The sequence below is a fragment of the Candoia aspera genome, chromosome 5 (genome assembly GCF_035149785.1).
Source record: "Candoia aspera isolate rCanAsp1 chromosome 5, rCanAsp1.hap2, whole genome shotgun sequence".
Taxonomy (NCBI): domain Eukaryota; kingdom Metazoa; phylum Chordata; class Lepidosauria; order Squamata; family Boidae; genus Candoia; species Candoia aspera.
In genome coordinates, this window is record NC_086157.1 from 77,085,991 (window position 1) to 77,103,370 (window position 17,380).

Genomic DNA, 17,380 nt, shown 5'->3' on the forward strand with positions numbered 1-17,380 from the left:
TATGGAAAAGTGGTATAGCTGAGGGTTGGTTTACATGTTTAAAATGGCCTAGTAAGACATGCAAGATGTGTATCATGTGTATGAGTCTTATGTGAATACAGATGTGCAAAAGAGAATACTGTTTTTGAAATGTTCATTTTCCCTGGCCCAAATATGTTGATTCAAGTGCTTTGTGCATTTTCAGAAGTGTATCATCCAGAATACCACACTTTGAGATGTTACAGTTCTGGAGATGTAAAAACCTTTCTGACATGCGCGGATCAGCCTGTCCCAGAAGAAAAATCGAGTATTTTTCAGAGAAAACAGTATTTGGGATAGAAAATGATGATGATGATGATGATGATGATAATTTTGGAACAAAACCACTCCGTTTTGCACATTATGTCTGAGCTTGTAGCTCCCATTTTTTTTCTTCTATTATCTGGCTAGAAGAACAACTTTAGTTTAACTTTTTCTTAAGCCTTATTTATTCTCTTTCCAAATTCTTTGTTATATAAAAACAGGTTTATAAAGCCAAATTTCCAACCATGATTTGAAGTTACTTTGTATACAACCAGAGTTGGGTAAACCATGATCTGTAGACTAGACAATACAACATGATGAGAAAAAAATGATGGAGAAGAAAAGCTACAAAAGTCATTTTCACAACTGCAGGAAAAAGGTGTAAAAGAACAAGAAGTATTGCTTACATCTTGCAGCATTTTTTTCTTTCTTGTGACTATTAATTTAAACCAAATTTTAGTTCAACAGGGAGACATGGCCAGGGTGAAGTTCTGAATGCAAGACACTATGAAAAGCTTTTCAGAAATCAGCTTTTTAGACATAAGATGCCTTTCCCTAAGCTCTAACTAAAAAAATCAAACAAAAAACATACCAAAGGTTTTTGAATAGTATACAATTATTTCATTATTTTATTTGACACACCTAAATTTCTGGTCATATGATGGCCGTTATGGAGCTATTAGAAAAAAGTACTATTTTATTTTTAAAGGCTTTTATAAAAGCCAACACAAGAAAACCCACGGGCCTAAAAATTCTTTATCTCCAAGGCCTTCAATATGTATAAATTATCTTTAATATTTCCATTAGCTCATTAGCTTTTCATGTCTTCATTATTTGGATCTGATCTAGATAAAAACAAATAAAAATTCATGTTAAAATGCTGTTTTCTTATATGATACCATCAAAAAATTTCCAGCATTGTTACCATTCAGAAGCATTTTAGACTGCTAAGGAGTAATGTTCAAGTAAGTTTAAAGATTTTGTGGTTCCTGCACAGAAATGTCCAGAAGCCTGCAGTTTTATACAGTTCTGAGGATTCTATTCCAAGATTCTTATAATACTTACTAAAGTTTTTAATTATGGATCTTAGCATATTCCATATAATAAATACTGTAGTATTTAATGAGGTTTCTCTGCATCTCAGTGTTCAATCTTTGCTGACATCTAGTGGTTTCTTTTACATAAAATCATTGATTGCAAAGTTTTAGAATAACGTGTTGGACAACTGTGTAAACTGCCAGTTGCTGTACAATTATTCTATTTCAAAAAGAGCACATTCTTATTGTCAAAGCCCAAACTCATTCTCAGTATCTTATCCTGATAAACCTTTTAACAGAGTGATGTGAATCGGGCTAACAATATCTTTATGTAGATTTATCAGCTCTCTTTCTCCTGCTGCAGGAAAGTAACTTGAGATAGATTTCCAATGCCTCTTCCCATTGGCTAGCTTTGAGAAAGGTGCCTCCAGGTGCTTTTTGCCATGGCAGCCACAAGCAACACTGTTGCTTTGTAGATGTTATTAAAGCAAGCAAACCTTCAGGCAAGGCAGGAGTAGCACAACTGTCTGTCCTGCGTTGCTTAAGTTCATGGCGTATGAAGACTAATGGAATCGCTAGCCTGGTATGTGACGTTATATGAAATAATTCATGTACAACATATTTTGTAGTGCCAGTATGAGCAATTATCTTGGAATGAAGTTCTGTAAATGGCTTCTGTTTCAGCTTTTGTTGTCCCCTTCTCTTTTAACTGCTTTTGGTTTTTGTATTCTTTTCAATTTATTGCTTTTTACAATGTTACATTTTGCAAGCCATTTCAAGATGCTTTTACACAGGAAACAGTAAAAATACATATTAAACAATAGTGATAATAGTAAGTATCATGGTATATTTCTAATTTTTTTTTCAGTTGCTTTAAACAAAAGCTATCATTTTGGATCACACTTAAACAAGAAATGTTACTTTATTCTTTTTATTGTATTCTTTACAATGAATTTAAATTGCTTTGGGCCTTTTTAAAAATAAGGAAATAAATATTTCTATAATTAACATTATATTGACTTTAGTGTTTGGTATTGTATTGTTGATATATTAATCAAAATGAAATTTTAAAAATGGAAATACCTTTGTTTGATGACAATGTGTAATTGAAAGAAGCATCCAAATAATTGTAAGGATACTTACTGTGTAATTTGATCTGACAGCAGAGATAGGCAGGAAAAAGCAAAATGAAGTGATGGAAAAATATTTTTTTTAAAGGAGGGTTTATGAAAAGAAAAACAGTTAAGGCAAAACATACCTTGAAGCCAGTCTACACCTTCTTGCAATCCTTCTCCTTTAAGAGCATCACTAGCACTGAAAGAACACACTTCTTATAAATAATAAAAACAGTTGAAGAAATATTTACAATTAATCAACTTCAAATCATGCATACACACAGACCACTGTCTTTAGTTGTACAGTAAGTGTCTGAGGTTCAAACTTAGATGGTATCAAATGTGAAGTTATTCCTTGCTTACTGATCTGTTGCAGATATTATCCCACTGGATTTTCTCTACATACCTACACAGATTCCTGCCAAGTCACCTGCACTATTGTACTTTATACCTTAACAACACTTTATTTTATTTTTTTTTAAACCAAGAAATTGGCATCGAAGACCCAGCTGCCAGTGTCTTCTTTTATTTCCAAGAATGCTTCTGGGTCCCAAACGAATCCCCTAAGTTTGAAGATGGTTGCAACCCAATGCTTTGTAATTATACCCATCTTCCCAGAAAAAATGGCAAAGATAAAGCAGGGAATTAAAGTAGGGAATGACAGAAAACCTTCTAGTAATGTGGTGATTTTTAAGTGATTATTCCCCAAGGAGACTGTTTTGTGAATCGGCAAGACCCTGCTACCCAAAGCCATGATGCAAGAGTTCTTAAAATTCCGACTGTGCCTGCAGATCTCCCAAAAATGGGCAGCCGTGATTTGAGCCTATCACTTCTGACCCCCTTGCCTAATTTGATCTATTAGACAATCCTGCCTCAACATGCTTTTCAGAACATGGTATTCAATAAATGATCAGATGCAGAGGAATTTATCTGCTCTTTTTTACAGTAGTGTTTATCAGGACTTAGATTTCTACAATATCCACATCAGACTAAATTTGTATTTCTTGTGCTTTTATATTAAAAACCATTGCAAAAAATTCAGTAGCAACAGATATAAGCAGATAAAAGCAAAAAACAATGCTTTTCAGTTGTGGCTACTATTATAGCATAGTTTCCCTTTAGATATTAGGTTAGCCCTGACTGTGATGGCCTTCCAGAAAGCAGTAAAAACTGAGCTTTTCCAGAGTACCGTTCATACTGAAGTGCATTTTATATGTTGTTGGAAGCTGCTATTAGAGGTTTTATTCAGGGATAATTTCAGTGTAATTATATTAATATCATTAGTTTTTGTTGTATTAGAGTGTTGTTATGGATTTTACTGGTTAATTTCTATGTTTTGTTACTTACCATTGATATTTTTATTGTTTCATATTTTAGGCTATATTATGTATATTTATGCTTACAGTTGAATGTAAGTCACAATGAAATTGTTTGGATTTGGAGGTATACAAATTGAATTAAAAATAAATAAAAAGCATTAAAATAAGTTGAAATAAATAAATAAATAAATAAATACAACTGGGTATTTGATCAAGCATGCATGAAGAAACCAGCTCTGTTCCTCATCTTGCCCAAACCTTGTAATAAGTGAAATGTGGCATATTCATCGAGTTGGTGAAAATAACACTTTCCAAATGACAGTTATGGAGAGTCAACAGATTTGCTGGATAGCACACTATAGCTAGAATAAAGAAGAAAACTGAAGGACAATGGAGTCAAATGAATTTGCTTTCACAAGCTTATGTGCATTAATAAATCTTAGAACATTCAAAATCCAAATCCAAATTAGAATTATGTATTTAATGCATGTTTAAGTATTATTTTTAGTTATAATTATAAAATCATAATTTTACCAGATATGCCATGGCTTGTCTTTGATGTTCTCTAAGGTCAGTAAATGAGAGACTTTAACAGAGGAAACAGCATCTCTGAGATCCATCTTGTTTGCGAAGAACAGAATTGGTATTCGGCGATGTTTAAGATCTAGAACATCAATCATCTGTTAAATTGTCACCATGCATATGAAAACTGTTTAAAATAGAAATGGGAAACATACATTTCTCACTTGTCAGTGTCTTCCTTGAAGACTTTATTCTCCAAGTCTTGGGCCATGAGACCTCAGATGCCAGTATCTGAAGAAATCTCAAAATAATCCTCCAAACTCATATATATGTTTAAGTACAAAACTACTGAGAATGAAAACACATGCACCAACATATTGTGTTTGTTCAAGTGATGACATTTTAAAACTCTTCTTTCAAAACAAAGCCCTAAAATCTATGAGATTGTTGTACTTTTTTCTATGCTACAGGAAAGCAACACATTAAAACTGACCAGAACAAATTTGTTACAGAGAACATTTGACAACTGCTAAAAGCAGGTTTTAATTTCTTAAAAAAGAAATGTTAAGTCTAGCAGGGAAGCATGCAATCTGTGTGGCCCGTTCTCATGATGATTTAGTGTGTTGCTTATCATTGGTTAGTGGTGAGGAAAATCTACATGAATCGAGTAATATTATTAAAATACTACACAGTCCAGAATTTTGGATTGAATCTAACATACTGTAAATTAACTTTGGGGTAAAACTTCAGTATTATTAAGAATCAGTTTCAATTTTCATTTCTGCTATACTGTGGCTTCTTCCCATTCCATTCCAGTAATGAAATATAAAGGGAATGAAATATAAAGAAACAGTGGCCAAACAACGTACTTGTACTGTCCCACTTATATGTTTGATGGAAATGAGGTAGAAGTAGTTGCATCAACAAACCTAAGGACAATTTTATTTGATACTTTGAATGCAATTATATAAATACAGCTCTTGTCACTGCTGCATTTGTCACTGCTGGCATTTGGGAATTCAGGACCAGCACAGCATCACAGAACACTCCCAAACTTTGCAATTCATTCCACTGATCAATAATACCTTCATCTTCACAGACTTAGTTTCATAATACATGGAAAGCCTTGTAGGTAGAGATCTATACAAATAAGCTACATTCATGTCTGTGCCTAATGGTGCTGGGGACCAACAAATCATGTATTCTTGGGAGTGAAGCAGAAGTTTTAAAAACACTATTCCACATGAAAGGCTTTAGTGCTTACTTTATTACTGAAGATACACAAACATAATAATAACCCTTACAAATTATTCTACAAATTCTCAACTGATGCCTCTTTCTGTTTGCAATGCACATGAAACAAATGTCAGAGAAAACAAATTCTTCATTTTTAAAAAAGAAATACAGAAATTTAGGGATCGAGAGTAGATTTTCCTACTAAAAGAACAATTCAAAAACAAACTAGTTTTTATAATGGGAATATCCTTGTAAGTCTTTCAGTTTTTCAAAGATGTTAAAATTTTGTCAAGTCAGTATGTGCTTCATTGATTATAGAAAAAACTCTGATTTGTATTGACCGTATCAAGCTGTGGAATGTCTTAGGAAAATAGGAATCCCAGAATGTCTCATTGTCCTCATATGAAACCTATACATAGATTATGGTCAGAAAGCCGTAATATGGACAAACATGGCAAAACAGACTGGTTCAGGTCAGCAAAGGACTGAGACAAGGCTTTATACTCTCTCATTTATTCAACCTGTGTGGTGAATATATATTGAGAGAGGCTGGAATGGAAGATGAATGTGGTTTTAAAATTGGAAGAAGAAACATTAATGTGCACTATCTTGATGACACTATCTGTTATCTTAAAATAGAAACTGTGTGCAAGCTCTACTAATGAAAGTTTAAGACCACAGTGAAAAAATGGGACTAAGATTAAAGACTAAATTAAATTAGGGACAAGCAATCAGCCTTAGAATGGACAATGAAGATACTGAAGTAGTGGCTTTTAGGATCTACTATCAACATTAAAGGGACTAGCTGTCAATAAATATACTGCAGACTAGCAATTAGTAGGGTAGTAGAGCCACCCTAGAAATGATACACAGATGCTATAATGTTTACAAAGATCAGAACTGTGCATGCAGTGGTTTTCATGTGGCACTCTATGGAAAGTTAGGCTTTGAAGAAACAGGATAGAAAGACTACTGATGCTTCTGAACTTTGGTGTTAGAGAGGACTCCAACAAAGGAAAGGATCATAGTAAAAATAAATCCAGAGTTCTCACTTAAGGCACAAATGAGCAGGCTTATATTATCATATACAGATATGTGAAGACCTATTAAGTAAGCTATAGTACTGGAAAACATGGAAGGAAAGAGAAGAAGAGAACAACCAGCAGCAAGGAGGATGGGCTCTATTATAGTGCTGATTGGTGCAGTATTGAAAGACCTGACAGGCCAGCCTGGGGACAGACCATCCTAGAGGAAATCTGTCTATATGTTAAGAGTTGACACTGACTTGATGGCACATAATCAATTTAAAATTTGAGGAGCTTTTAATGCAAGTTAAATTCAATTTCTTATTTAACAATAATATTTATATAATGTTTAAAGAATTTAATTTCAGTAGGTTTAATGTTGAATTAAATAAGTTTCATGGCTATAATGAAAAATATGTCAATGTGCATATATTTTAATTACTAAAGAAAAAATAAAAGGAAAATATATACAGTATTATTACAAAATGATTGATTTATTCTGAAAAGGACTGTAAATGATAACAAGATTACTCACCTGGATGAGTCAAGAGAGTGTCAAGTTCTTCCTTGGCCACAACCATTCTTAGTATGTCACTGCTATCAATGACAAAAATAATGGCCTGGCAATCTCTGTACAGTATAAAAACAAAAGACACGAATTACACACTGTGAAAAATCTGAGTAATAAGGTGGTAAGAATCCATGAGGCAAAAAATGTGTTATAAGCTATGAGTCAGAATATGCTAGAATTATACAGAATAAGCAGCATACTGGTACCTGCTGTTTAATTACTTGGGTCCTCTTGCTAACAGGAACAACTAAATAAAACAAGACAGCTTTGCAAATTGTTTGCTTAGGATCACCAGCAACTCTGGTTTGTTTCTCTCTCAAATGACCAGATCCAGAGGCCATGACTCATTCTTACCTTTTGATTCTGGCTTGTTAGGAAATGAACAAGTCAGAATTCCTGATTTTCACATAATTCTCAAAAAGGGTTGTTTAGCTGGTCCTTCTAGCAGTAGGTTGGAATGATGGGCAGCGTGCGTTAGCAAGCTCCTTGTTCCAAGCAATACAGTGAAATCCAAATGCAGTCAAGGATTTGGAAGAAGAAAATCCTATTTGCACTAAAATTCAGTTTTTTGTAAGCAACAACAATGATAATAACCAATCTATATTAATGCCAGTGGGTCTTTTAGAATGTCTGGCTCAATCACTCTCTCTTTGACAAATTTGTTGCATGTCACCTTTTTCAAATAGGACTGAACTATCCTCTGGTCAGAATTGGCATTCATTCTTAATTGTTTCTTGTATTGCATTAAACAATTCATGAAATTATAAACAGTTGGAAACAGTTGGAAATGTAGTAAGTCTGATAAAGGTCAGTTGAAAATGCTCTCGTGCATTTCTGATTCAAAAACTGGCTTGAATCCAAAACTGAAATGTATACTACTTCAGTTGTAGAATAGCATTCCCACTGCATGGCAGTCCTGTCCCCCAAAGCCACTTCAAAGCAGTAGGAGACAGTCACATTCAATGTGAGATATGGTGCAAGAATGTAAAAGGAGGAATTATTCATAAAAATGAGGGAGGCAAATTTTATATCACTGAAGCTCTGCTGACACAACTTTAAATCCAAGCTATTAGAGCCTTTAAAAAGTAATGTGGTAGTTTGCCAAATTTGAAAGTTTACTTGTACTGTAAAATAGTTTAAAAGACAATCCTGTACTTATGCACTCATATATCTATAGCAGGGTTTCTCAACCAGGGTTCCATGGAACCCTAGGGTTCCCATCAGAGGTCACTAGGGGTTCCCTGGAAGATCACTATTTAAAAAATTATTTCAAATCGAGCAACTTCACCTTAAAGAGGTAAGTTTCATTCTTTATTTTTAGTTTAAGAACACTGTTAATGCATATATACAGGCCTACATATGAAACAAATATATTAATTTTGTAACTTCTGACCTGAATATTTGAGCCTGAATGTTCCCCAAGGCCTGAAAAATATTTCAAGGGTTCCTCCAGGGTCAAAAGGTTGAGAAAGGCTATCTATAGAGTTCAATGTAATATACTCTCAGTAAAGTAGTACATGATTATAGCCTCAATATACTTAAAAAACAAAAATAGCTACTCGCTTTGAAGTTGCAATGTAGTGAAGTCTTAAAGCTTCTCTATTTGGCATCTCCAAAAGAAACATTATGGAACAGAAGCTTAGACACTTAGCACAGCAGCTTTTTTTCTAAATTTTTGCACAACAGCAATTAATTAAGCAGTAAAATCCAATGTCCTCAAGGTAAAATCTTTAAATACTGGAGAAAGGAGGCATAACCCAATAATAAACCCAATTCATAATAAATCAATCATATCATAGTATTTCATGTAACTTTTCAAGGAAACTAAATTAAAATTATTTTTAATTCATGTTACATAAAAATAATTCCATAGGCACTCAAACATTCTTGACAAAAAAAGGACTAATATCTTATATTTTAATATTCCATATGTTCAACAACTAAGCAGCTATACATGTATTTAGTCTAAGATCCAAGGTGTGCAATCTGTGACCCTCCAAAACTTAATGGATTGCAACTTTCAAAAGTGGCTTTACTAGCTAGGATTGCTAGAAAATAGGGAGTTTAATTCAGGTATTTTAAAAGGTTGAGGACTTTATAAAATATTAAAACTATCTAAAAGGTAGCATTTGCTCCTATGGTAGTAATTTTCTCAGGAATGGATAATTAACTTCCTTTCAGATATCACCTGATGAATTCTCAAGCTTTAGATTTTTATAATGTTTATTGTGTATTATTTACTGTATATTATTCCAATTTCTTCATTATTGCTTCCCTTTGGTTCATGCTTGAGAATAATATTATAGTCAAATCTAAGAAACTTAATTATCATTTTACTCTGCAACTATTTTAACTAAATATGTTCATAAATTTTATAGAGGAATGCACAACTAAGTCTTATAGTAAAGAAAATGACTTACTTGTAATAGTGTTCCCAGAGATTTCTGTATCTACCTTGACCTGACATATCAAAAACAGTGAATGATAAACTGTAAAGAAATGATAAAATAGGACATTAGAAATGAGACACATTTTGGATTGCAATCTTATATAAATTATATTACGCCAATTTAGTGTAATAGTAACTGCTTCTGACTGGCACACATACTTCTTCTTTATTTTTTTTCCCATTAACATTTCATTCAATATGATGCACTGAGTTTTATTGACAAGTTTTTTCATAGTTTTTAATGTTTCTTAATAATAAGCATTGTTTTGGGTATTTATTAACTTTTTTTAGCTTTGTTGTACACTGCCCAGAGTCACTTGTTTTTGTGAGATGGACAGCTATATAAATTTGACAAAAAATATGAATGAATGAATGAATGAATGAATGAATGGAAAATAAAACAAACACTTCTCATCACTCTTTTTTACTTCCCTGCATGCTCCCAAAATCTGCTCTGGAGGACATCTATCTCTGTAACAATCTTGTTAGACTGCAGACTAATATGACTCAAATTTTTCAATATAAATTGTAAAAAATACTTTTTTTTCCTCCATACTATGTTCCCTTATGGAATATGACATTAATTTTTGGAATCCTAGAACAGTGCAAACCTCTAGCATATGGTAAATATATCCCTTTCTAAGAGGCCTGAATTGATATTAAAAAAAAAACACTTGCTCCCACAAGATTAATTTTTATACAATAGCTTAATTATTGAAAGCTAGTCAGTAGCTTTAACAGTCAGTCATCATATGGTCAGGAAGATGAGCCCAACTGTAAGGTAGTTTTCTGATTTGCTGGCCATATCCATAACAGGAGATATGGGAATGTTTTGCTTGCAAGAAGGTTAGCTTTCATTTATCGTCCATCTCCTATTAAACTATGAGAATAGTGCTAGAAATGTAAGAAGCAGGGTCGGCCTGCCTAAGAACATCTAAACAAAATAGCCTCATGATCTCTCTCCAACTAGCTTCTCTAAAATGATCTCAACATGTCTTGAACCCAAGATCTTATTCAAGCATGTAGTAAGTAACTGGTTTAGGTAGGATAGCTGTGTTGATTTTATCTGAAAATCTGTGTATCAATGCTGTCTTCCCTTTTTCCAATAACCTCATTTTATTCCTAGAGATTTGGGTTTATTGATTTAAAAAGGAAGTTTCTGATTAAAATGTTCCTCACATGCAAGACTTCACAGGTCAAAGTTACCACTTGTGTTTCAGAAGACAGGATGAAAATATGGCAACTTAAATGTTACAGCTAAAACATTTTCTTTAAAAGTTTAATACATAATTATATAATATACAATTATAAAAATATTGGAATAAAAGCATTATTACCTTGATGTCTTGAATTTTTCTATACTGAATCCTATTGTGGGAACAATATCTTGAGCTTGAGCCTGTGCAAAAGAAAATTTGACTTAAAAACAAATTGTTATTTTAATATTTAAAATCAGTAATTATATAATCTCTCTTGATTGAAATATTATAGTGTTTTTAAGATGTCATAAAATTATATTACCAAATGTATAACACGCAATGACACTAACAGCTATAAAAGAATACATAATGTGTTTATGAATAAAAAAGAAATATTTAACTTTTAAGTTTGCCTCTGATTCTTATTCTGTATAATGGCAGCTCTGTAGACTTTTAGTTTGATTTCATTCAGTCCAATAGTATATATGCTAACTTATATTTAGGTTTAATTCATTTATTAATATTGAACAATGAGGTGTAGTTATTCCTATTTTCTTAGAATGTGATTTAAGGTTCAAGTGATATACTAATTTGAATGAGCCCCCTTTTTGGTTATGTTTTGTATATGTCTTTCTATGTTGTTTGTTCCCACCTTTTTCATTATTTATTGTATATTGCTTTTTTATCTTGTTTTGTTATACTGTGAGCTGTTCCTCCTGTAGAAGTATTCATCAGTATTGACACTGTTGTATTTCCTATAATTCAATTACTATGTTCACTTTTGAAAAAAATCAGTATGTAGCTGAGCAAAGAATTACTGAAATAAAGAATATGAAGCCCTTGGATTGGTCTCAGTTACTATATCTAAATGTTAGTTATCAGTATTGTGGATGTGGATCCAATATGAAATATATAGTACACTTTCTGTGTTCCTTACAAAACTGTAGGGATTAGTGCCTGTTCAAGCAATCTACAGTAAATATGTTGCAGAATCTCATAACTTTTGAGAAATACATATAGAATGGATGATGTACCAATTAAGAAAGACAAAAGTATTTATGATCTGTCAGCATAAGTATTTCATCTTTTTAACTGGAAGATGAATTACTGGCAAGAAACAGTGAAACCTCATTTATATTGTTTTTTTGTATTTTGCATTTAAATACATGTATATATCTATGTTTCTGGTAGTTGTAAAATTGCTTCTTTAACAAATCAGTCTGTATTTATGATATTGATCATTTATTAACAAAGCAGAATAGGCATGCCAGGTTGTATTGGGTATATTTTCATGTCTTAAAAATTATTTAACAAGAGTTATAATCAAATAAGTCATTGCCCATTTAAATCCAACAACATTATAGACATGATTTATTGTATTTTAAACTACATAAAATGAACATACTCTGGATTGATTACATAGTGGAGTAAAAACATAAAATTTCACAGCAATCGGGATATGAAACAGAAAATAAATTGTATAAATATAGCCACTTTAACACAGGATATTACAATTCTTTATAAAATATAGGACTGAAATCCTAGATGGATTTAGAAAAGAAGAGTCTTTGCATGAAGTCAAATAAGATAGTAATGTGGTACTGAATGTCCCTGAAAATGACATTCCATAGTGGGATACCAGGGCAAAAAGGATTAAATGGGGCTTTACCTAAGAAAACCAAAGACATAATAGATTGTATATACAGGTAGCCCTCAATATTCATTGAGATTCCATTCTAGCCTACAATTATGGATAACGAAATTGCAGATAATAAGGCCTGGAGTCTATAGGGTTTAGGGAAGACTAGGAAATGACTGAAAAGGCACTGGACGTTTGGTGGGTATGCTGTGAAAAAAACCAGGGATGGATGACCTGTCAGGAAAGAAAAAAGGAAGCACTGCAAAGACCGGCAACTGTACATGGGAAGACAAGCTGGGAGGGCTGATGGGGTGTGGGTGAGAAGCACTGAAAACTTCATTGAGTATGCAGTGAGAAGATACAGGCTGAGAAGACTGATAAGACTGGCAGCAGATTGCTGGTAAAATGTATTGGAGGCCTAATGAATACTTTAACACATATACAAAATGGCATATGAATAAGAACCACATGCCAAAACTCACAAATATACTAAACTCTTAACTATAATTAGTTCTGGTCTGTATTTACCAACTACAGATACATAAAACTGCATATAACGAGGGCCTCTGTATATGTAAATAGCATTAACTTGCTTTGCTATGTAGCACTACTTTAAAAGTAATAAAACTGCTAATGGGCCACAGCAAAATTGACACATTCCTTATATTAGTTTTTAATTAGTTCAGTGTTAATATTGGCTATTTCTTTAATTGATCGTCTAAGACAAAGTTTGAGACAATAGTAGTTAATACTTCCACGATGTTCCTTTTTTCAATTTCTGCTTGCTAATGTATATTGACTTAAGTAATTTATTTCATTTCATTTCATTAGATGGTTAAAGTTTACAGTCCAAAGAATACTTTTTTTTAAAGTAAACAAGTCCAGAATTGCACATCTAAACACAATTCTTATTAGCACCTATTTTTTTGGAATGATAAATCACATTACTATTAAACGTACAAGTATTAAAAGCACATAATTTAACACAATTTACTCCATCTCAAAGAGGCATGTATACATTTTCTCTTGAAATTAGTATTCTAATGTATTAAACGTTCCATGTTTTCACAAATACCTCCAGTGATAAATGTCAGCTTTTCAACCATATAAGACAAATTGGTAATATACTAAAAATGTCTACTTACATTTGATGGTTTTAACTTGTTGATAATTGTTGTTTTACCACTATTGTCTAATCCAAGGCACAGCACATGAACTTCTTTCTTTTTCAGGCCAAGCCAACTTGCCAGTTTATCGAATAATCCCATAATTTTGATAGAATGACACAGTCAATTCCTGTATTTATAAAGGTTGGAGATAGATAGATAGATTTAAAAGTTGAAATTACTGTAGATGAACATGAAGGCAAAGGTTCTTAGACATTTAAACCAGAAGCATCCTAGAGAAGAAATTGTTTCAAATCATGTCACAGCAGGTTGGTTAGCCTAAGAACAAGTAGATAATCTGCTTATTTGGAAAGTCTTCTGGTCAAAACAGGCTAGCTACTTATCTTCCTGTTAAAGCACAGTATCTTTCTCTCAATGGATAATTGTGATTCTATAATTCATAAAGCGTTGTGCAATGAGGCTACTGAATTTATTTTACTTCTATAGAAGTAGATCCATGTTTATTGTTTTACAGTTTAACCAACATCAGATACAAACAGAAGGCCACGTCAGAACATTCTTCACAGTGAACTATTAAAAAATGTTCAAGAACCAAGAAGTAATCCCAGTTAAATATTAATTACATAATACTCATAAATAAGAGTTCCATTCCTTACTAAAGGAATGAGTTTGAGTTTTACATTATTATATCAATAGTATACATTGCATCTTTAAATATAGTGGGACTACAGTTGAGGGGCCATTGGGTACAACAGGATAGTATTTTCAGTCACATGTAGCTGTGACTTACCTAACAACTGTACTTATTTTGGTACACAGTACTGATCTGACTTGATAATCACTTCTTTGTATGTGTGTACTGAATCCCAACTCAAGTATAGTAATACTTTCAGAATGAGGAAGAATGTTTCCATTTATCTATTTTCTTTAAACATAACAGGATGAAGAATTATTACCAGAATTAGGGACAGTATTGTTTTCTTCTGTTAGAAAACATTTTTAATGGGGGGGGGGGGGAGGAAGGAAGATACATCTACAAACTACTGTGCAAGCAGTGTTATGTACAGTCACCTGTATTTTTCATATTGTTTTTTCTAGTGCAGGCAACAGGATGATAACTACCTATTTTTGATGTTTATGAAGGTAGCATCTCAGTGAAGAATGCACTAACTCTTTCCTCTAGTAGGATACACTATTAACACCTTTAACTGTTGCATGATTAAGCAATGTTTAAATCTTAGTTCCCTTGGGATGGAAAGGCAGGATACAAAAGGAAACAATAAATAATTTAAAAAAAACCCTTCACCAACATGGAACTGAAATAATGTAGAGTTAAATTTCTGTCTGTTACATTAAAAGTCCAGCCATACCAGTGGGAGAAAATAGCAATTCAATTTTTTTTTCATTCTCTATGACACTTTTCTTCAAGATGTTTTTAAAATGCATTTTTCTCCAAAAATAATAGTTATATATTGCAGAATTAATAATAATGAAAAAACAATGTCTTAACTGCATCTTAGAAGTTATAAATGCCAATACACATTAGAGTACCCAAAAAGCAAAGAAAAAAGCAGGTAAAAAGAAAAAATAGAGTAAGGAAGTAATCTGTTATTACAGGAAATATTGACACCCCCCCCCCACAATTTATCAGGAAAGAACAAATGCTATTAGCTATGCCAGATTACCAACAATACGGGAACAGCATGTGCACTTTTTGGGGCTGGCTGCCAAAAGCTGGACAGTAGATGCAGATTGCAAGAAATTATTAGCTTATTCATGTTTCTACTCTTTGACAAAAGACATCCCAAACATTTTAAGGTGACAATTCATTGAAAGCAGACCCAATTTGTAGTAAAAAGTTTACTAGAGAAAAGGAAAAAACACAATACATTCCTTTGACAAACATGACCTGCAGTGGTATGTTCAGCTTCACCTTACATGCAGATTTTAATGCTTAAGCAAATTTACAAGGGTGATGAAGTCTCCCCAACACTTAATAGCTGAGATGTAGATACATTTAACTCAGTGGCAGATACTTTCAAATATATATATGCAAGACTGGATTGCAAAGTACTAGATTTTTACTATTAGTTTCTGCTATCCCTCAAGATGCAGCATATGTGCATTGCTGTTCTTTGCAACCCTAAGTATAGAAATAGTCAAAATAGAACAAAAAAATAGAATTAAGAAAAAATGGGGGCAATAAAAGCAGACCAACCTCCCTGTATTAGAACAGTCACCAAATGTTTGGCCTGGGGACACATTTGGGATGTTGAGGGTTTGTTATTTGTTATTAGTATCTCAAAAACTGGCTGCTATGAACATGGACAATCACATTTATAACACTACACAAAGAGATTATATTTAGTCCTTGTTTCTTCTGGATAGGTGAACAGATTTCCAAACAAAATATTAAGCTGCAATCACCACTTCTTTTTCCCTAGTGTTCCTCTAAAAGGGGCCTAGATGCATAATTGAAAATGTGGATTATCCTTGAATCTAGCCTCTATGCTGGCTTCCCATTTCTTCTTTTAAATGAAATCTACAAATAATCAGGCAAGGTAGGTACTCCACCAAGCAACAAGGGAAGTGTAGCCGGCAGTGCTGATGGGCAAGATGTCCGTATTGGGGACTCAGGAGGTAGCATCTTTCCACCTGAGCTGCAAATAAACTCGCTGCATTTCCCTTTTCTGGTTCCAGATTCCAGAACCGTTTAAGTGTAAGGAAGACCACTTTTTCCCAACTTGGTGCGTTTCGAATATACGGAACTCCAAGTCCAGAATTCCTTTCTAGCATGGCCTGAAAATGATGGGATTTTAAATCCTAGCAACTGGGAAGCTGCTTTAAGGATGACATAGTTCACTGAGGAGAAACCCGGATTTAAAATCCTTGCTGGGTCACGAAGCTGACTGGGTAAGCGTGAGTCGACCACTCTCATTCCTATCGTAATCTAATCCTCTCCCAGGATTCGTCCGAATAAAGGTGGCGGGGAGGCTGAAGAAAGCCAGGTAACCTGATCTTTACAGAGGAAGGCTATATAACTTTAATTAAAAGAACAAAAGAAGCACCCAACCCGTCGCCTGGACATGCACCCCCCTTTTTATTTAAAGGAGCAGGAAACCGCGCCGCCACTACTCACCAAAGGAAACGCAGCCAACAGCAGCCGCCCGGCAGGCCTTGAACCAACAAGAAACCCCTTCTCCCCCCACGTCCCCGACGCCTACGTCGTTACCTCGGAAACTGAACCATCCCGCAAGCCACGCCCTCTGCGAGGCGGAGAGCCTTTTCCACAGGGGCGTGGACGTGATCTCCCGATGATCATCTGCGGTGTAAGGGGCCGTCATTGCCTAAGTAGAGAAGCAGGGCCGAGCTATCGTAGAAACACTACATTCTCACCTTCTGCTCTGAATCTTTTCGTGACACGGGGAGAAGTATCAAGAGACGGATCCGGGATTTGAATGTAACGGTGATGAAGAAGTGCTGCAGGAACGAGCAGCAATCCCGATAGACCCCCACCCCCTATTTGGGTTTTCGTCCATGCCTTGTTTAAGTTAAAAATTTAAAAGCTCAACATGTCTATATAAGAGTGAGGTGAGCGCTGGATTTTGATTGGAAGGGGGGGTCAGAGATGTGATTAAGAAAGACAGTTCCAAGTTAATACGTAGAAGGGCGACCTGGAAACGCAAATTAACCTCAATCAGTCGCATTAACTCGAAGTATTAACCTACCAAATTATATTGCGCGCCTACTTACAACCCCTTCCCTCCCCGCTGTTAGAATTGTCGACTGTATTGGCTAGATGATTTAAAATACAATGTTTTAAGATAACAAAAATCCGCACCTGAAATTAAATGAGCGT

The 17,380-nt window shown here is 33.9% G+C and overlaps 1 protein-coding gene across 1 annotated transcript; it reads right to left on the bottom strand.

The window, feature by feature from the left end:
• Nucleotides 1-361: 361 nt before the first annotated feature.
• Nucleotides 362-16,784, bottom strand: ARL6 (ADP ribosylation factor like GTPase 6). The gene is made up of 8 exons (XM_063304429.1): nucleotides 16,661-16,784; nucleotides 13,540-13,690; nucleotides 10,894-10,955; nucleotides 9,528-9,596; nucleotides 7,072-7,166; nucleotides 4,288-4,417; nucleotides 2,578-2,633; nucleotides 362-1,127 (listed from the first exon to the last, which is right to left on the bottom strand). Exons 2-8 carry the CDS (start codon nucleotides 13,660-13,662, stop codon nucleotides 1,102-1,104), a joined length of 561 nt encoding a protein of 186 aa, XP_063160499.1. The 5' UTR covers nucleotides 13,663-13,690; nucleotides 16,661-16,784; the 3' UTR covers nucleotides 362-1,101.
• Between the last annotated feature and the right edge of the window lie 596 nt (nucleotides 16,785-17,380).

Bases quoted from the DNA above. Each gene is read 5' to 3' on its own strand.
- ARL6 (XM_063304429.1), bottom strand. From the start codon at position 13,662: ATGGGATTATTCGATAAACTGGCAAGTTGGCTTGGCCTGAAAAAGAAA. The intron at 7,167-9,527 runs GTAAGTCATTTT...TATACTGTACAG, and splicing joins CTCTGGGAACACTATTACAA to AGATTGCCAGGCCATTATTT. The intron at 2,634-4,287 runs GTAAAATTATGA...GTGTTCTTTCAG, and splicing joins GACAAGCCATGGCATATCTG to TGCTAGTGATGCTCTTAAAG.